General features: G+C 44.9%; 5 protein-coding genes across 5 annotated transcripts; 3 read left to right on the top strand and 2 right to left on the bottom strand.

Moving 5' to 3' along the window:
• Window positions 1-1,617: 1,617 nt before the first annotated feature.
• FMAN_13067 (related to isoflavone reductase homolog A622) lies at window positions 1,618-2,706 on the top strand (the record flags this gene model as incomplete). The annotated part of the gene is made up of 4 exons (XM_041823582.1): window positions 1,618-1,704; window positions 1,755-2,036; window positions 2,085-2,411; window positions 2,461-2,706. The coding sequence occupies 4 exons, from the start codon at window positions 1,618-1,620 to the stop codon at window positions 2,704-2,706; spliced, it is 942 nt and encodes a 313-aa protein (XP_041689148.1).
• Window positions 2,707-4,098: 1,392 nt separating this feature from the next.
• FMAN_13068 (uncharacterized protein) lies at window positions 4,099-5,286 on the bottom strand (the record flags this gene model as incomplete). Its single annotated transcript, XM_041823583.1, has 1 exon — window positions 4,099-5,286. One exon carries the CDS (start codon window positions 5,284-5,286, stop codon window positions 4,099-4,101), a length of 1,188 nt encoding a protein of 395 aa, XP_041689149.1.
• Window positions 5,287-6,211: 925 nt separating this feature from the next.
• FMAN_13069 (uncharacterized protein) lies at window positions 6,212-7,936 on the top strand (the record flags this gene model as incomplete). Its single annotated transcript, XM_041823584.1, has 3 exons — window positions 6,212-6,749; window positions 6,799-7,607; window positions 7,655-7,936. The coding sequence occupies 3 exons, from the start codon at window positions 6,212-6,214 to the stop codon at window positions 7,934-7,936; spliced, it is 1,629 nt and encodes a 542-aa protein (XP_041689150.1).
• Window positions 7,937-8,044: 108 nt separating this feature from the next.
• Window positions 8,045-10,020, bottom strand: FMAN_13070 (putative beta-galactosidase; the record flags this gene model as incomplete). Its single annotated transcript, XM_041823585.1, has 3 exons — window positions 8,045-9,405; window positions 9,451-9,858; window positions 9,909-10,020. The coding sequence occupies 3 exons, from the start codon at window positions 10,018-10,020 to the stop codon at window positions 8,045-8,047; spliced, it is 1,881 nt and encodes a 626-aa protein (XP_041689151.1).
• A 5,059-nt stretch (window positions 10,021-15,079) lies between these two features.
• On the top strand, window positions 15,080-16,871 carry FMAN_13071 (uncharacterized protein; the record flags this gene model as incomplete). Its single annotated transcript, XM_041823586.1, has 3 exons — window positions 15,080-15,282; window positions 15,333-16,103; window positions 16,166-16,871. 3 exons carry the CDS (start codon window positions 15,080-15,082, stop codon window positions 16,869-16,871), a joined length of 1,680 nt encoding a protein of 559 aa, XP_041689152.1.
• Between the last annotated feature and the right edge of the window lie 4,333 nt (window positions 16,872-21,204).

Genomic DNA, 21,204 nt, shown 5'->3' on the forward strand with positions numbered 1-21,204 from the left:
CGTGTGCCTTGTAGAACCCGGGCTAGAAGATAACGACCCCGGTATTCCGGGTTGAACCCCTCTCGATGACAGCGTATCGGATGCGTACTTTGGTCATAATGAGGCTGGTCTTCGGGAGTTCTGATAGTGCACGCTTGAGCAGGTCTTGTGACGCTGATCACCCGACCCTTTCAGCCAGAGATATGAAAAGATAGCAATGTTAATTGTCGTTCCGTGATTGGCCAGCTCGCCGAGTAGCGGTATCGCAGACCGAAGCCGCATCCTCCGTCAAGCAGACATCACCAGTAACGCAGCATCGAACGATATCGCTTCTCCGCTCCATTGGGCTTAGACTCAGGCACCTGATCGGCTTCTGGACCGCTTCGGGACAGATAAAGAGAATGCGCGAAGTCAATTGGCGGGTGTCAGTGTCACCCCGCATGATCCTCTCGGTAGTGAGACCCCTCGGCTTCAGAACCCGAGAAGCTTCAGCCGCGTCGAGTCTAGAACCCGAGAGATGTGCAACCCTCGCTTCGGTTTGGGAATCCGTGTGAAATGATTGAGTGTCATCGATTCTTTATTGTTCAATTGACGGCTTATCTTTTCCCTTTGTGGAAATGGGTATGCAAGCTATGCATATATGAATGAGGTGTCGAAAACTCTATGGCAACTTCAGCCAGTCCCGAGTTTGGTGGCTTCAAGTCATGTGTTTTCCGCCAAAGTCTGATAAGCTTGGGAATAAACCGGGCAAGATCGAGACGAATGTGGAGGTGGATCATTGTTATCTGTCTATTAATTTCGCACTGTTAGCTCGCCACTGCTGCTGATTGTGATCACAGTTCTTGACCAAATCCGTAAAACGGTGGAACCACTCCTTTCACAGTTCAAAAAACGGAATTGTGGGTTGTAGTGGGTCGTTCAGTTACGTAGAGGTTCGGTCAGCGAGGCAAGAGTTAAAGGTCATGAACAGATCAGCTAAAATGCATAAGTAGGTCTATGTACTCAGATTGGATTTAATATGTGAGTTGCGTGTTACCTAGGTTGCTGTGCCCCGATCTGAGTGCTTGTCTTCATGATTAACGATTACGTGGTCTGTTTGCAAGCCCAATGTTCTAGTAAATAAATCCTACCCTAAGGCTTATAATGCTTTATGCATCTTGGGGCGTAAGCAATATTAACCTTGCAGATATCATAATATATCTTAAGTTAAAATTGACTAAAACATTCGACGTCTCAGATATGACTTCAAAAAGATTTTGTGCATATTTATTTGCAGAACAATGGCAGTCTTTGCTGAATAATTAACTCCGTGAATAGATTGCGGAGTTTGGCGGAGTTTACCACCAATGCCCAGATGAATGATTTGTATGCTTTCACTGGAAACAATGAAAGTCCAGGCGTAGGACTCGACTTGTACTATCGGGGCAATTCAAATTGCGTTCCTTGTACCCGCAGTGCAATGAATTCACCTGGAGAACACGGAGTCGGGCTTCATCTGCCTTAACTCCGTAGCGACCATACCGAGTGGGTCTTTGCGCGTTTATTTTATTATAGTTCTTGAGCTTGGTCAAATGTTGAATGCCTCAAATCTGTAGATCACTTCCATCCAACAAATACATATCATAAAGTGCAAACAAAATGACAAAAAAGATCGCGATCGTTGGTGCTACTGGGGAAACGGGAGGGTCAATTGTCGATGGCCTCCTCGGGTCCGAAACCCAATATGTCCGCACCTGAACTCTTCCAGCTTGTTTGAATGCGCTAACAGACACCAGGAAATTACAGCTTTGGTGCGACCAAGCTCAGTTGAAAAGCCAGCAACTATCAGCTTGAAAGAAAGGGGCATTAAGATTGTGCCAATTGATCTTGGTGGAAACCATGCCGAGCTGGTCGCAGCGCTCACTGGGATTGACACCGTCATATCGGCCATTCACTTTCAATCACTTCATAATGAGATCCCACTGTCTAATGCAGCCAAACAAGCTGGCGTGGAGCGGTATGTGCCATGCTTCTTCGCCACCATTGCCCCTCGTGGTATAATGGATGCTCACGATAGAGTACGTTGGTTCCCCGCCAGAAGTTCACAGAGCTAAACATCACTCTAGAAGGAGGCAATCCTTGATCATATCCAGAGGATCTATCTTCCCTACACCGTGATTGATGTAGGTTGGTGGTACCAGATTACTCTACCCCGAGTTCCGTCGGGTAAGCTGGACGAATCTCTCGTCTTCCCCAACAACAACATCATCGCTGGCGGTGAGATCCCTTCCGCGCTCACAGATATTCGTGATATTGGAATATACGTCGCAGCCATTGTGAGCGACCCAAGAACTATCAATAAGAGAGTAATGGCCTACACAGAGACCAAGACGCAGAACGAAGTCCACAAATTGGTAGAGAAGGTGAGTGGCGAGAAGCCAGAGTCTACTGCTGTAAGTCCATTAGCTTGAACCCATTTGAAAAATTATTAAACTATTGTAGTTGTCAAAGGAACAGCTTGAAGAGATGTTAGCACCATTCAAGGGATCCACGGAACAAAACCAGATGCGTAGTATCTACGAGTACTGGATGTCCTGGGGCATACGAGGCGACAACACACCAGAGAATGCCGTTTACCTTGGGTATCTTCTTGCAAAGGACTTGTTTCCCTCTCTACGAGGTAGAAGTCTGGAGGATTTCATTAAGGATGCTCTTGAAGGGAAAGTCAAGAAGGTATACCAACAGTAACATAGACTGGCTAATAGTGCGTTTCGGTACAAGCAACATGAGATGTCTATTAGCTGAGCTGGCTACTCAGGCTGTATAGATAACTATAGGTTTTTATTGCCTTGCCTCAGTATTCTTCACTCTTAGGGTTACAGTTATTCCCTATATTGATGTCGTCTGATTTGCAACAACAGAGTCACAATCATAATTAATGATGTAGTAATGATCCCGCAGCTGGCATAGTGTCTAGTATTCTGTAACACTACTGGAACCCTAAATTACATTAGTCTTTACTTGCCCCAGGTTACGATCAACACTTACTAAAACGGGCCAATAAAACCTTAAGTTCTTCCGATAAAAGTAATAAACACCCCGATCGCGGCTCATTCGGATGGATAGCAGCCACTGGCATATATAATCATAATAGTGATTACGATCTAGTTACCGACAGCTGCGCTAATAATTGAAGTAAGATCCCATTCAGAGCCAGACGTGGCAATCTGAATAAAGAATACATTAATGCCACAAATAACAAAGAGGTAGGTAGCTAAAGTAGCTTAAGCAGAGTAGATACTCTGGCTCGGGTTTGCGGCCTCATCGTTGCCAGCGCCATATCTAATAGTCAGAGAAGAAACCTCTAGCAAACTCGCCGATTAAGGTACTAAGTATGATACTGATGTACTAAGACTGACTTGCTGGTTGTCGAAGCCTTACATCTCGGGGAAGATCTGCGAGATCTCCGATGAGGTGGTTACACTGCCCTATAGAAAGGCCTTGGAGTAGGATACGGCAACAATGACGACGTTGAGTCGAGCGACAAGATCGAGGGGCGCGATAAAGCCCACAATTTTGATAAGAGTAGGCTCGATTTGGCAAAACGTGAAGTACCTTGAGATCTTGACTGTGACTTGACCCGGAACGTGCCTAGTCTCAAGACCTAGGAGGAGAAATGCGACGAACTAGACTTTATTGATCCTTAGGCTAGATATCACGTTTTGAATAAGGAGTCGAGCCATTATAACACGTAGACAAGTCACTATGGCTAAAATCTAATAAGTCCATTGGTAGCCAGCTGGAACAGTGATAAAGCTGAAGATAAAGAGCACAAGGGGAACACCTAGGATTACCATTATCGTCCAAGTACCTATATATCTCGCCCTATAACTATGTAGCTGATTGCTGCTAATAAAGTTAAATCTCAAACTGCTAAGACTTATAATAAGGATAGAATATCATAGAATATTGGTATGCATAGTATAAAAGTAAATTGAGATATAGCTAGTTATAATTCCAGTTCAAGGGTGCTCCACTTAACAGCATTCCGCCAAGCATGACTCGAGAAAATAACACAGTATACCAACTACTCATCTCATCCTGCCAAGTCCAGCCGGAGGACTAGGACAGTCTCAACATTCATGTCCGGGGATAATTAGGGATATCCACAAGTCCGTCTGCAATGTAGTTGTAACAATTTCCTGAACAACCAATATTTCCGCCATTTGTAATAAGGAGCTTCGGCTCTCCCTCAGCAGCACTCCTATCAGGAGTCTCAATAATGCGAAGTTCCCGTGAATAAGCTGACCACTGCCCGACATTAACCGGCTTCCAACCCTTGGGGTCAACAGCATCCGTATTGACAAAGACTTCTTCGCGACTGTTTCCATTAGCAATGAAAATTCCCTTACCCTTCTTTCCGGGCTCAGGAGTCCAGATCACAAATGGACTGCCGTTGGGGTTCAGTTGTCCGTCGTTCGGAATGATAGGCTGCGCAGTAGCAGATCCGAAGGCGAGAGGGTCTTTTGATACCTTGTAGTACACGGGGCAGCCACCAGTAAGGGGCCCGCCACAGTACTCGAACGTCATGACGTAATTCTTAGATACAGGGCTATAAGCAACAGTTGCCATGCCAGGGCGTTGATCAGTATTAGGATAGGCGACGTCGTCAACAGCCCTACTCCATTTGCGTAGATCCTTGGTTGTCTTATGCGAGAGCTTCTGGTTGAACTTCGGGTCGACTTGGGTGGAATAATAACAAACAAGCTGGCCTTTGTGCATCATGAGGAACGGCTCCCAAACAGCTTGGTCGCCTTGGGAGACAGTCTCAGGTCCAGGGCCATAAACGATATGGCTAACAAACTCCCAGTCTTGGCCCTGGTTCTCACTGGCATAAAGGTCGATGTAGGCTTCAGTCAGATTGCGAGGGGTAGAGACGCCGGCGAGAAGAATCGTGCCCTTGCGGTATCCCCCAAAATCCTGAGGCAAGGCATAAAGAAAGGGCTGGTACCAGTTACCCCAGCCGTTGACCTGGTCCTCAACCCTAGCAAAGGGCTTGTATGACGCACCACCATCTGTCGATTTGTAGATGGGGAAGTAAGTCAATTCCACATCAGGATCGTAATCCTCCCAGGACAGAAGAAGTGACTTGTCCGGTAGCTGCAGAGTTCGTCCGTAGAGCGTACGCCAGCTGGTAGCTTCCTTCTTGGGCTTGAAAATAGCGTTGTTGTTGAAGTTGGACCAAGGTTTTACGGCACGTGGTGCCAATGAGGCCGCGAGACTCGCGGTCGCGAGAACCGTTGTAGTGAACAGGCGGCTGAAAATCATGGTGAAATATGATCGGATAGTCAGAAGAGAGTAGTTGGTTTTCTTGTTGGCTCCTAGAGAATGATGTTTACTAAATTTGAGGCCGGGAAAGCCATCTTTATAGACATTTCGATGGGCTCATGGCCACACTTTGCCGCGGCAACAAAAAACGTCCTCAAGAGTGTTGACCAGAGGTAACAGGCTACACAAGCCACAGCTTTCCCATCCCTGTGAGGTGCTCGGTTGATCACAGACTGAATGATCTGTGATTTGCGGGGTCTGAGAGAGCGAAAGCTAACCCAAACAGGAAACTCAACAGCGATAGATAGAGCAGTACCATTATGAGATCGCTTCAGCACCTCAACAATCAAAGCGTCGAGGCTACATTTAATTATCCCTGGGCCTTGTAGGTTTCCCATCATCATTCGATTTAGGCGTCTTACCATTGAGACTAGGCCTAATATCATGATAATGAGGGGCCATGCGGGATTCTAGCCAATGAGCCCGTTCCATTTCCGATGCAGGGAATGGAGATGGTGACCCCAGGAGGAGATATTTTCACAAAGACTGCGGGGCGAACAAGGTTTAGCCCACCCCACCTATCTGCCGATGTGGATCATGTCTACGTAGAAAACCGTGATTAATAACTTAATGTTACTCTCGTTTTCTTGCGATTCAACCAAAGCGCACGTATCACACAGATCCTTTTGATGCGCATAGACATTCATCTACTCCATGAACGTGCCCTTGTTGATAGCTCCAAACATACCGGTGCTGCAGTGGTAGGGGTCGATCGGCGTAAAAGCCAATCAGAGACTGCCATTACCGATGACGAGAGGAATGCGGGCAAAGCTAAAAGTTTACCCCGGTTTTATGTTGCGCCCTTTGCTGTCCACCCAGATGCATTCATTTTCTCAAACAGGAACAACACTACTCACTTGATACGATGAAGACTCCTAAAGCGTGCAACGAGTGCCGCAGGAGTAAGCGGAAATGCTCCCGCCGAGATGGCCGACTAGGAGACTCGTGCGATCAGTGCCAGGTTAAGAATCTGAGGTGCACAGCGTCTTTGGCCAATGCCGATCTTCCGCCCCGAGTTCATTCCCTGCTGCCAAAATCGAGTCTCGCAGCGCATCAGGACACTTCGATCGACGTGCCTGTTGACGTCGCTGCTCGCCTTGTGGATCACTATCTCACCAGACTTCACAATCGACCTCATAGCTTGTTCCACCCAGCTACCCTAAAGAGACAAGTACAAGATGGTTCTATCAATAAGGCTCTACTACTCTCCATCTGCAGTATAGGCGCCAGATTCGACCATGATGATGAGATTCGTTCTCTCGAAAACATCTACAATAACGAGTCTAAACGGTTGCTTCTGGCCGATTTAGAAAACATTTGCATTGAAAACGTGCAGACGTGCATCTTGATCGCTAATCTCTACGCTGCCCACCTCAACCCCTCTTCGGAAGCCCTGTTCTTCCGTAAGTTGTATCAAGACAATCCATAGCGTCAGCCACTTACCGTTCACAGGCATAGGCGTCAACTTGTTGCAAATCATAGACGCTGGGACTTTCTCGGTGGCCAGGACATTGATAGATCGTGAGATAAGGATAAGGGCGTGGTGGACTCTGTATATGGCTGATCGCTGGTCATCGTCGAGCCTTGGGCTAGCACCGCAGATCCGAGACTCCGATATTGCTGTTGATCTTCCAATACATGAGCCTATCTTTGAGGCTTTCTCTCCAGACCAGATCAAACTGAACGTTCCCTGGCAGCCAGGACTTTGGGTGCACAAGATATCTCTCGTTCGCCTGTTCGGACCGATCAAGGATCTCAACCATCGCAGTGCCTATGGCAACATCAGTCATGACGAGATCGAATCGACTGTTGCATCCCTCTCAAAATTGCTAGATGACTGGGAATGGACAATACCTTCCAACGTCAGGCTGAGTACGGAGAATCTTGAGCGATATATCGAAGTAGGCCACGGAGGCGCCTTTATCGCTCTTCATTTGGGCTATCATCACTACGCCACGCTACTATACTTTAGGTTCCTGGAGCCTGCGGTATCATCATCACCTCTAGCGGCAATATATAGAGCCAAGTGCAAGTTCCATGCTTCTTCATACAGCGATCTTTTGAGATTAGCTCGTCAGAGAGAAAACTGCGAAGTCATCTACCCAACTGTCGGTCACATGGCAGTAGTATCGTCATCAGTCCTGCTCCATACGCTTTTGTTCAGTGTGGATGATGATGTTCAACCCGTTCGGGATGCCCTCAATTCAAACTTTGAGGCGATCCTTGAACTGCGACGTTACTGGCCAAACACCGAGTCCATGGTATGTCAATTGAGTGGGAGAAAATGAACGATTCTAATACTCAATAGATCCACCGGCTCGTCACCTTTCAAAATTATTGCCTACTATCTAACGATTACAGAACACATACACTTGACGGCTGGATGTTGCGCTTCTTGATACAGTACTCGCTTCCTCTCGGCGAGAAGGACGTTGCACCGGTGACGTCGGGCATGGATCTTGACATGGACAGCTTTTCAGCCCGTACTCAAGCAGTCACTGAACAGGGCAGATACACTAAATTCAATGTTGGAGACACAATTTTGGATGGCATAAACATGGATAGTAGTGACGGAAGTGCTGTGAAATGAGAGATAGAAACCATAGTAGAGAGAAAGATTGAACTTGGAGGTTTCATAAATCAGATACGCTGATGGGGAATTCAATGACATAAACTATGTTTGAAGTCTCTAAGCTACCTAGTCGGAGATAGAATAAAACGTGACCTCTGCGATCATTGTCCGCGCTGGGACAGTGACAGATATGGGAAAGCCACCATAGTCGGGATTCTCGCTGGGCATCATGGCAAAGCTGCCACTTCTAGTCTCATCCCCATTCAAGACACGCACTGTCCGCAGGCGACCTGTCTCTTCATCATCCACAGCCTTTTCCTCGAATTTCAGGATGCCCGTAAAAGTTGAGTCCTTCGACAAACTCTTTGCACTGACGTGGAACCCCCACCCGATCAACAGGAACTTACCATGCCCCCGATGAACAACCATGCCTGCTCCTGGTCCTGGCTCTCCGAAGACGAAGCATCGATCAATCGTGATGTCGAAATCTCCCCAGCTCCGCCTGACGGGGCTGGAGATACTGTTGGATGCGCCGTCGTCGAAACAGAAGCCTACAGACGAGTTTGTCTGACGTTGGGCTTTGAGGACGATGGCTGACACTGACTTGAGGAGGCCATAATGCTTGGTCAGAGGACTGTCGGCTGGCTCTACCGTGTCAACACCAAAGGGAGCTACGCCAATCGCCGCATAGGACCCATACGCAATCCACATACGACGAGCGCCATAGTCATCGCGTCGCTGCTCTGGGACAAAGAGAGGCTGATTTCTATGCCTGTATTTTGCACAGGACTTATCGTAATCGTTAAGATAGATGTCAGGACCGAGAAAATCCAGATTCGGCGCAAACCGCATCCAGACATCCATAACGTTACTCACGGCGCCGCCGGAGGGATAATCTCCTGGTATGCCTCCCCCACCCACGACAACTGGGAAGTCGTTATCTGCATCATCTCCGGCGTAGTTCATCCACATATTAGTGTAATGCGGGATGGGATATTGAGTTTTGCCTGCCCCTGCGACTTCGTTCACATAGAGAGCGTAGTGGTACGCCATAAACAATTCATCAGTACGTGGACTCGACCCAAAAACCGCCTCCCAATCCCCGCCTTCGGGGTTGAAGCTTGCCAGGTTGTGCACTTTGATGTCGTCGTGAAGGTGCTCCCAGCTTGAAGTGAGGAATTCGATTAGCTCCCGCGGCACAGGTTGACGAAACGCCTGTTCAGCTAGCTCAGACCCATCGCGTGAATCCCCCAACAGGCCACTCTCGTTCTCAACTTGAACCATGATTACTGTGGAGTGAGATTGATCGAACTTCCGTAGATGATTCATCAGTGTACCAAAGGCTTTGGCGTCAGCCTTGCGGCACTCTGGATGGAAGAGCGATACAACATCGGCTGTTTCAAGACGACCGCCGGCTTTACGTAGTTTCGCTCGGGGGAATCGCGTTGGGCTTTGCTTGACCCATGAAGGCACGTATGTCGAAAGCCCTGAGCCTTGTCAGTAAGCGCTCGCCACAGAAAAGGATGTGTTACCATTTTTGAAGGAGCCGAACCAGAGCAACACGAGATGCACCGAATGCTTTCGCGCCGCAATGATGACCTCGTCCAGAACAGAAAAGTCAAAAACGTCTTCTTCAGGCTCTATCATGTCCCAGGTCACACAACCTAGTAGAGTGTTGATATTCATGGCAACCATTTTCTGCCAAACTGGTTCCATATATTCGACCGATGATAAAGAGGAATTTTGAAGTTCGCCGCCTCGTACAAGAAATGGACGTCCGTGAACAATGAGCTGCTTGGTGTTCTCATTGCCCACCAGGTGGGGAATGCTGATAGTTAGTGATCCCATGCTGGTGTGTTTGTCGTGATGGTTGTAAGTTGAAGTTTTTCTGCAAAGGAAACACACGCAGTAGAGATTGAGAACAGAATAGAGTACTGGAGCTATTGAATAATGGGACGACTACGTATAATGACCAGGGTCTCTGACTTACCGGAATGAGACCGTTGTGATTGGCTGATAAGCCGCCCGATGGCTAGACTGGCACTCCGGAATACAAGTCTCCTGAGTGGCTGTAATCCCGCCCCTAGAAAGCCACATAACATGTTAATACAAATGAAGATTAGTGGACTGTAATGGAATGTTAATATTTAAGAAATTGGGGCTTATGTAATAAAAGTGGCTAAACTTACTTTAAGGATAGGGTTATTAAATGAGGATGGACATTTTTATAAGGGGTCATATGACCTGCACTGGTTGCTGTTTGATACAAAAGTAACTCAGAGACCAATGCTGTGCAACGTATCCGATTGCTAGTTGTCGCTGAAAATTGCCGCATATTTGTGTGATCTTATCTTTTTATAAGGCTTTTTGGGCATATAAGATTTTTAGCCCTGAACTTCAATGAGGAACACATATGTGATCTTGTGTAGTGCTCTATGATCCGGGCTTGGGTAGTTCTCTGAAGGTCGTTGGATATGAGGTCTGTTACTACGGGTTTGAACTGACGCGGTCATATTTGAAGCCGCGCCAGAGCCTCATTTTGAAGATTGAGATCTCTATTTCCCTGGAAATTGAGCTGCTTTGACATGGCCCTTGCTGGTTTCGACCCTCTTCTGGTTGATGATCCGGGTTTGTAGTTTCCGATTTTCCTCCTGGATGTTGTTAATCTGTGTTTCTGATTAAGTGAGAGGTCTAGGCCTCATTTTTGGAATAGGGCGGTTAAGGAAATTTCTTTGTGCAAGTTATAGCAGGGCTTGTAGCAGGGATACAAGTTCGGCAAATATCGATGGAGGAAGAAGTGTTGTCTGCATGGTGTCAGGTTGATTACCTTGTACTATCTTGATAGATAGAGGTCTTTTAAGGAATTCTAACTTTAATATTTATTATATTTAAAAACAAATTATTATATATTAATCTTATAAACTTAATTAGCTTATATTCTTTTAGCTATTAAAGCTTTTAGTTACCTAAATATAACTTACTTTAATAAAAGTATTAATACTTTAACTTTTTTAACTAGCCTAAATAACTTAATTAATAAAACCTTTAACAGTTTAACCTTTTTACTATAATATATATATAATCCTTCTTAAAGCTATTTAATAACTTTAATTATTAGCTTTTTAATTATTATTAATATTACTTAATTTACTATATTAATCTATAAAGTTATAAGCTTTATTATTTAATTAATACTATTTTTTAATACTATAATATCTTTATCTTTTTTATTCTCTTTCTCTATTAGCTCTTTTAATATATTAGCCTTATAGTAAGTAAAATATATAATATAATAAGTACTTAGGTTATTAATAGTTACCTTAAATGCCTTATAATTAAAGAAGGCCAGTTTAATATAAACTATATTTAAAATAGCCTTAAGCTTAAAGTAGGCTTTTATATAAAATTAAAGGTCCTTAACTTTATTAAGGTCTTTAAAGCTATTTTACTTTTTAATCTACTATTTATTTATATATAAAAAAGTAATATATATAATAAGAAGTCTATAAATATATGTTTAAGCCTTCTGGCTTATATAGTCCTTATTAATAATAATTTAATTTACTAAAGTAATAAATATACTATTTATAAAGTTATATTATAGTATATATATAGAGATATAAACCTAAAGTTATATCCCTTTATATACCTTTAAATCTCTTTACTTTATAATACCTTAAGGCTTATGGTAAGATATAATAGTTATTATAAAAGCTTTTAAATAAAAGCTTATATTAAGGAAAAAAATACTGTATTATTATTTATTATTTATATTTATAGCCTAAAGGTTAACCTTATAGGCGGCAGTTATCCCTATAGCTAACTCTAATGTTCTAGAATTGCTGCACGAAGTTTCTTTAAAGACTTTAACACCAAGTCATAGTCCCCGGAAAGTAGTATCACATTTGGTTTGCCGCTTGTACGATGGTCAGGTTCCATCACTACTGGTATAGCTCCAGGTTGATATGGGCAATCGATCCATGAATTATTCAGAGAGCCCTGAAAGTAAGCATCCACAGTTTAACTGTTTGTTGCAGAACGGTGCTGCCTGAAGCCGAGACAAGCTCAGCTCCAGGCGTCTTGCGATAAAGAAGACGGCCAAGAAAAGAAAAGAGAAAGAGAAACCCATTGTCAAACCTTAATACATTCTTAAAGCGATGCACGCTTGCGTGTGAATAAGCCTGGCAGATTCCATAGAAGTCTTAATCTTGTCGAGTTGACAGCAGATTATGATATGCAACTAGACATTCTTAGCTGTGATATCATAATGGCATAGCCAGACTTACCTCCTTATGTCATCGATGATAGAAGATTTGGCAGTTATTGGTGTTGTTACTGCGAGCAGCCTGACATCTGGATATGTCTCGAAAAGGCCTATGGGCTGGCTAAAGGCCCAGTTTGTTGCCCACCCTGACACAAAGGAGTTGTCTTGATTTGTTGAGTTGGGTGTCTGTGTCAAGGTGCCTGCAAGCTGGATGCTTGTGTTTATAGACAGAACAAGAACCTGGGAACAGATGGGAGACGCCTCACTTATAGTTCCGCAGTCATCCCCCGGGGCTAGGAAAGAAGATGTACTGTATGAAACCCTGCCAATCCTATAGACGACCGTAACGCGGACTTCCTCCCATCTTGACATACTAAAAGTGACCCACAAGCTTTGACCAACATAATTCCTATTATCCTGTTTCTATTCTTAGCCGGGATAGCAAGCGCTCCTGGTAGTTTCCGCAATACGTGCATCACTAAGCCACCCTTGCTGTTGGTAGATGACAAGTCCACCATCTAAGTCGCTTGCGTCCTTCTTCGTTTTTATGGCGTGCAGACCTAAAACATTATGACATTGCAGGAACAACGATTCCGCTACAACAAACTCTCAAGCAGCCATCTACTTGGTCAACCCTACCTTTTAACAAATTACCTACACATCCAGGGCCGGATCTTGTTAGAATCGGCCAAAAGGGGTTAATTGTCGCGAGCAATAAGTCAGAGTGAGAATAACGAGATGTGTCGAAGATGAATTGACAGCAGTGAATAGTGATGTAAAGTTGTTATTAGAAGAAGAAACAAATCAGAGACCCTTTATTTAGTCCGCCACGTCTTTCCCCGTCCGCGTGTTACCTGATATGAAATGCGAGTTTACACTTTGCTTGCCCATGCTCCAAGCCAGTGCATCCTAAATTTCATTAAGTGTCATCTGTTCCCGGCACGTCTGCCATAAGGACAGCTTCGAAAGCAATGCACCGCAGTCTCGTTGCGTGGCGTGATTAATGTAGTCTAACATTGATTCAGACATAAGTAGCGGTAGATCAGATTGACACCAGATCAGTCGATGATGGTGCAGGCCGTCCAGGCAGGTTCATAACCATTCGAGACTGAAGTATGGGTGCCTGTCTCATAGGAAAAGGTCCTGATAGAGGTTCATTGCAGTGTCATTAAACTTTGAACGCGTTTCAGCTATCGAGGTTGTGGCTATTATGCCAAGGAGTCCACAATCTTGGTACTCTTGATGGTTTATCGCTGTTATTAAATTGCCAGCTCAAGCATCGATTCTTCCTCTGCGAGTCATATAACTCCAGGAGCTTACTCCCTCTATACACTCATATCGTTGGAAGAGGTTTCGCCTCGGTTTATCAGCATATGAGGATAAGCTCTGTCGCCTTTTATGGCAAACATTCCATTTCCTTATTGTCAGCATCCATGCTCTCTCTCACCAACAGCTACCTTCCCAACACGGGTTGAAGATGTCGCGGCAGTAGTGGAAGCTATCTTCAAGGACGGCAGCCTTCCCATTAATCATACTCAAGTCACAACCGGGGGCTTCAGTAACGGTAAGAACCTCACATTATCATCAAGTCAATCTCTAGATCTTCAGGGCAGAATTAAGGCTACTTTCCCATTATCAAGCCCATAAATACATTAATAATATTAATGGTCTTTCCGCTATAGTAACTATACTTAATAGTGTCTACTTACCACCAGGGACAGATCCCAGTACTCCACGGCTCAGCATATAAGGAGTGGTGAATTTCCCAGATCCATCTTCATCATTAGTGCAGAGTATAACATGCCTAATAATGAAGCGCGATGAATGGTGTTCCGTTTAGCGGGAGGGTTGAAGGGTACTGGCGTCGAGCATGTTGCCTTTGATAGAAAGTATGGAAAACTCAGATAGAGGATGGATAGTTTTGTGGTGGTTGAGAGGGGGCGATCAAGCTGCGGCGGCAAGGCATTCAACGGAACGGTGGGTAGGAAGTTCAGTGACGGAAGAAGTGTTTCCAAGTAAACAGGTGGCTACTGAAAAACAGTACTTTCTGAGGCTTGATATCAGTGATTAAAGACCAGAGCCTGATGTTGTCAGTTCTCGAGGGAGTATCAAAGACGGCTTTCATGTTATCTTGATCCATTTGAACTGCGATATGACACTAAAATTGCTCCTTACTTAGTAGGATGCTGTACTAACCTCTCGTTTATCGAAACATGCAGATTAGCAGGAGGAAGAGTCGAGGCATGTTGCTACTTGTCTGTCATGAATCCATTCAGATCAGACAGTCTTTCATTGACTTACCCTCGTCCACTAACTTTTGCAACATATAATCCTAGAGTTCAGGTTTACTACGGTTAAGCCACGGATATGGTGTAGGTGGGCGCACAAGATGCCGAAACTCCTCGTAGACCAGAATCGTCAAGGTTCTCGTTCGCCCCAATCTTCTGTCGAGCTGGCGTCAACTTTGTCATTTAATAGGGTCAAATATTCAATTTCGTAAGTCGGCACCTCTTAAGCAATTAGATTGCTGAATTCCCTATCTTATCTTATCCTATCTTATCTTGCGAAAAGTCACTTCTAAAATTAGATAGGAAAGCTATGCTATATTTAGCAAAGTGTTATATAGCGATCCACCTATTAACTTGTCTTAGATGTGGAAATACGTGCTTCAGTAGGTCACAATAATCGAGTTAAAGATTGAAAAGTTAATTGTGCCAAGACCGATAAGTATGAATTCATGGTGACACTATTGAGGTAGAGGACAAGCATGTTTTGCTTTTTCTAATGGATCAACTCTAATCCGCCCCCACAAGTCAGCATTTTCGAAAAAAATCCCCATAATCTCCCGAGCCGGCTTCGTTCCTACTACCAAGACTTTCTGAGAGATCAACGCCATAATGGAGCCGTACTCCACATTCACTGTCTGTCTCGCCTTGTTAGCATCCGTCGGGCTCTTCTACCTCATCGGCTTTGCTCAAGATATCCCCACAGCCCAAAATAGCAAAGCACGCAAACCCCCAGTCCTTCCGTTCTCGTTACCTCTTGTTGGGCATTTGTTCCAGTTCCTATGGAATACTCAAAAGTTCTTGAGCAAGACTTCGTATGTTTCTCCGTCTTATTTTTTTTTTAGAAACAGTCTTACAGCAGTAGAATCCACTATGGACTGGATACACCTGTTCAGATAAAACTTCTGAATCGTCGAATAACCATGTTAAATGGCGCTGAAAACATCACCTCGCTGTTCAAAAGCTCTCGCAGCGTAAACAGTGAACGTTGGCTCATTCAAGTCCTAGTCAACGCTTTTGGCGTTCGCAAGGTGGACGTGCCTTTCTACGCTGCTGATAATACAGGAATCGCCCAGCAGCCGGCGGCTAACAGCAATAACATTCCGTACGAGCACCGGATCTTTCATCTTGTTTACCAAACTGTACATGATGGACTTAGCGGAGAGAGATTGGACGAGATGCAGCGCCAACTCGTGCTCAACCTATCAACCCAGATTGCGAATGCGGAAATCGATGGAACATGGACTCATGTCAATAATCTCTACGAAGATCTAATCAGAAGCTTCTGCTTCAAAGCTTCGACGACTTCTCTTTGTGGACCGCGAATCTTTGAGGCTGTCCCAGATCTCGAGTCGGACTTTTGGAGTTTTGACAGTTACTTACCTAATCTCTTTAAAGAAATGCCGCAGTGGTTGGTTCCGGCGTCCTTCAAAGCTAGAGACAAGATGAAAGAGAACATGAGGAAATGGCATGAGCTCGCTCATAAAGCATACGACATCACCCAGAGCGAAGAAGATACACGGACTTGGGAAGAGAACTTTGGGTCAAAGCTCATGAGAAGCCGACAAGCGTTCTTTAGGAAAATGCCTCTGAGCAAGGATACTATTGCCGCTGATGACTTGGGTTTACTTTGGGCGTGAGTATTATTATTTTTCTTGCGTTTCATAAGGATATGGTCTAACTTCATGGCGTTAACAGTGCCACTGCAAATGCAGTCCCTGCCATAGGCTGGATGATTTTGGAAACCGTTCAACGCCCTGGACTTCTTGAGCTGGTCCGAGCCGAAATCGCCCCTTTCATCAGCTTCGCGTCAAACACAATTACACCGGATATCGATATTAATGAACTCTGTCAGCAACCTTTGGTTCAATCTATCTACGCCGAGGTTCTGCGCGTTCACAACGGCACGGTACTCGCTCGAGTTCCTCAGGTCTCGGATTATTCCATTGCAGGTTGGTCGTTTCCAAAGGATCAGCACATCATGATCTCGACGTATGACACGGCTCGTAAGCTATCTGTCTGGAATCAAGGCACGCCTGACGATCCTCATCCTGTGAACGAGTTTTGGCCAGAAAGATTCATTATTGACCCCAGTAACCCTGCAAGCGGACCTGCCGTCCATCAGGAATCCAAGCAGCAAGGCACTGGTGAGAAGTACTTCACACTTGATGGTACAGTTGGATCCTGGATTCCCTATGGTGGGGGATCTAGAATGTGCCCAGGTCGTCACTTTGCCAAGAAGGAACTGATTGTCAGCATGGCTATGTTCCTAATGAGCTTTGACATTGAGCTTGAAGCTCTGGATGGATGGATTAAGGACGATCCTAAATACTTCATGTTTGGCGTCATGCACCCACAAGGGCCTATTCGTGCTAGGGTAAGGAGAAGGATCTTTAATACTTAGTGAAATAGTAATTATATAAGCGCTAAGACGGTTATTACTATTAGTATTAGTTATAAAGTTTTATATTAAATTATAATTTAATCAACACCTAATATTATATATATAGGGAGCCGCTGTTCTGTAGGAAGAAGTCTGAGTCGCGAGTTGTGCGTCCTCGCCCTGTCGAGTTGGCAGTCAGAGATGCCCTCATCTCTGCCGGCTCGGGGGTAGTTTCATGAGGTTGGATGTTGCTGTTGATTGAGATATCAGCGGGATTGTTTCTTTAGATTTTCATGAGTCGATTGCTGAACTTGCTTCAAACTGAGCACTAATTCTATAGTCCTCTGCCTTTGGGCTCCTGATGACTCGGCAGACGTTTCTTCGATAAATTTGAGCGTTTAAAAGAAACGTCAGCTTACAAGATTGATCATGCCGGCAGCCTTGAGAGCCGGGACAAGTCCAATGCACCAGCCATCGTGCCTTACGACGGCGGATTCTGTCCAATGTCTATCGCGTTCGAGATTTGGGCTTCTTCAGATCTTCAGGGCTTCGCCTTTCAGGGCATCTTCAACGATGGAGTCGGGGAGGACTTTCCGTTAAGGCACGGAAGCTGGACGCACGCCTGGAAGGACGGAGCATGCGACGTTCTGCAAGGCTTCTTCATGTAGGTTCGGGGCAGTTTTGGGATGAGATCGATTTCGAAAAGGAGCCATAGAGGCGGCTGGGATCTTGGGTTCGTGATACCGGTCGGCTGAAGGGTTCGGCGCTTGCATTTGGTCTTTACTGTATCGATATGATTAGTAGCTGTGAGGAAATCGGAGGGCTTGGATGATAAAATTACGCTTACATCCACTGATTGCATGGACGGGGACTGGAAGCTTTTCATTAGAGTCTTGCTGATCCTCCACAAAAAAGGCAGATCTCAGTTTTAAAGCTGCGGGCCGGTCGAAGGATCGGTCGGGAAGGGGATGTTGTTGATGCGGTAGCGGAGTGAGCGATGAAAAGGGACGGCGTCTGGTTTGGTTTCGTTTTTATCGGGGGGGTTCATGCGGTCGATTCGGAAAACCGAAAGAGAGGTCCTGGCAAACAGTTAGAAACAGCTTCATTTGGATTGAGAATCACGTCGGAATGGATGTGACTGATCATGGGCCGCACGTAGAGCAACATCGGAAGTCCCTGGTGATGGTACCAAGTGAATGAGAGATCAATTGGCCTCTGAAGGGCTGGATAGGTGAGTGTGCTCAAAACCTACGGCGAGCTTCTCATATGAGTCATCCGCGGCAGAAGGCTGGATGAAAATCTCAATCTCGATGCCGCGATTGGTGGTCGGATGCATAACTGGCCATTCCCTTGTCCCAGGAAGCTCCCCTTGCTCCGTGTCGCTGAGAATCCCTCATCCGATCCAATTTGTGGTTTGTGGCGCAGTCTGTCCAGGTCTGAGCTCACTCCTTGTCTAGGAAGTGGTGTTGGGTCGCGTTTTGAGACTGCGGAAGTCGGCAACATTTCTGTAGTCATGCGATATGACTTTGTATCTTTAAGGTGATGTTGGATACTGGAATGAGCGTTTGAGCGGAGGTTACTATCTGAAGACGAAGAGGCGGCTTCTTCACCCTCACGGCGGAGGTCGCTTCTGGGACCCAAGACCTCGTTGTCGCCAATCCACGCGTGGTCGGGAGTGTGCTTGTTGATGTGCGTCTGGTCCGAGTATGCTGCGGCCAGTAAGGCCCCCGTTGGGCCCCTTCACATGAGATTCGTTCTCCGAAAGTCCTCTTGTCGTGGGTAACAAAATATCTCCGGGTTCGATTGAGCGGAAGCGGATTGACAAAGGGGTGATCGGCGAGTCTCATCCCTTATAACCTGTCAGGGACTTCTTAACTAGTAGTGGTAGGGTTTATTGACTGCGGATGCTTGTAACCCTTGAGCCGGGCGATGCAGCTTTCGGTGGCAATCTCATTCCAACGGTAGCTTCAGTTCGTTTTCGTTTCCAATACGCCTATCTCTTGGTCAGCGATTGCGAGTGATATGAGAAAATCACATACGATTCATCGTTTCGTCCTGCAATTAATCTTTTCCGAAAGGCCCAAGTGCCACGTCGTTCTCACTAACTCTTTGCTGTCGTATGTCTTCAGGCATTGCTCGTGATATCACTGACCCCAACCCTGTTCGGTATCCTACGCCGGTGACTGTTGTTGATGGAGTATTCGTGTAAAGCTGAGCGCTGCTCTTGTTTTGTCTGGTAGATTGACCAGCGATCGATTTCCATTCAGGGTCAGGCATTGCACGGGAGAAGTTGATTGTGCGATAACTGCCAACGTCGGCTGGTGATGGTGATCACATGGGCACAGTTCACCAAAGTCGGTTGGTTTTCTTGCACGTAGTATTGGTCCAATCGGCGCTGTGATCATAGGGATGGTTGGCGAGCGGGAGAAGTGTTCAAAAGATGAGTCGAGGTGAGGATCGAAAGCCTGAATCGCAGACAAGCACCTGCCTTGCCTAAGCTCGCCTTGAGCGCGTGGTACGCCTTGGGAAACAAATTGTGGGTCCATATCTGGGGTCTCGGCTCGGTAACAATAGGGTAACAGAACCTTTCAGTCCAACATCTATCACTTTTCTAGCTTTGTTGATAATTACACGTAATCTCCAACTGAAAAAAAGGTTTTGCATTTAATCAATGAGTGTCAATGCATGTGTTCGACTGTACGAGTTGTTCTAGACTTGTTATTAGATGCTCGTCTATTTCCTCTTTGTTATTGACAGCCGGTTCAAGACTTAGAAAAACCAGTAAGGTTCCACGGTTTAAGATGATTCAAAAATCAGCGTCAAATTGTCGACCCGTTGAGTATGAGTGATGCTATCCGGCCCACAATATTTTCTTCTTCCTCCCCAACATCACTTTGTCAACCGAGTCGTGCATCAGAGTTGATCTTGTGGCTGGACTTGGAGAAACATCCTTCTGTTCCCCCGAAAAAGAACGATTGTGAACCTCCAGCACTTCTAATACCGACCGAGTCCCCGACTCAACGCTGAACAATTCCCAGTGTCTCGAGATCGAGTGGCGTAAATGCAAGTCCTAACGAACAAAGGGCCAGTGTTTCGTGCAAGAACATCTCTGACCTGCCACTATTAGACCATTCCCAAGCTGATTCATTGGCAGTGAACATGCATACTCCATAAATCTCGCTCAAACCACCACCAGTTGTGACCCGTCTTGATCTTTCGTCTTTTTCAGTCTTCATCTTGACTTTTTATCTCTGGAATCCTTCTTCTCAACTTCCATCTTCTTGGATTTAATTCCTTCTATCATCTTGCTATTTAACAAAAGTCGCACCTTCACACAAGGGCCTTCACCTAAACATCATGCAGGTTAGTTTACATCTTCTTTCCTGTTCCCTACTAACTTAAATCAGCAAAAATGCCTTCCCTTACTAACTAAAAGCTCCGTGCCCTTTATAAATCGCATCAAGTTCCTCCAAAAAAAGCTTGAAACTATGTGATATATTTAAGTTCCGAGATAATAATCTTTATTAGATAACCTCGACTACCAATGCCAGCATTATCTCTGCAATTCCCGCTCCGCTTCAATCTTTAACCTGTCCCGCCCACAGTATCCCTACATGCTTTATCACATTAGCCAATGCCGCTTCCAATCGCAAAGTACTTACCGCATGTTTATCGACGCATATCCGATCCTCGCCAGGAGCGTCATTCATCTGGGAAAACTTAGTCTTTATAGCACTTTAGGTCCGCAATTCGCTTATCCTTTTATTTACTTTCCTCCTTTAAGGCTTTATACTCCTTTTAAAGATTATTAAATAATATTATATAATAATTATATCCTTTCTTAGCTAGTAAGGTAGCTATATAGACTTAGTAAAACTTAAAAAATACTGCCTTAATCTTTATTATAAACTTTTTAATAGAGTTTAAAGCTTTTTAATTATTTAATTAAGACTGCTATTTAGTATTAAAAGTATTAAAGCCTTATTATATTAATATCTCACTTAAGGATTAAGATTTATAATATCAATATTAATAAGCGTTTAAATACATCTATTAGGTAATATACCTTAAGTGCTAATATAAAGGTTAATAAGTAAAAAGAAAAGAAAAGGAAGAAGAGAAATCTTAGGAAAAGTAAAAAGAAGGACATTTATAAGTCGCCCTCCGCTCTGATTCACTACTAGTCACGTGAGGATTCAATCAGCATGCTTAGCAGCGTTAAACAGTGCAGGACGATGCCTTAACTAAGCGCACGATTTAAGGGACTCTGAGAATCGACACAGAAGCCACCACGCGTTAAATGATCTCGATAAACTCCCTCGATCATTGCAATTCGGGTCGACCCAAGTCCAAG

This window comes from Fusarium mangiferae (genome assembly GCF_900044065.1).
Source record: "Fusarium mangiferae strain MRC7560 genome assembly, contig: FMAN_scaffold015, whole genome shotgun sequence".
In the NCBI taxonomy this organism is placed as follows: Eukaryota; Fungi; Ascomycota; class Sordariomycetes; order Hypocreales; family Nectriaceae; genus Fusarium; species Fusarium mangiferae.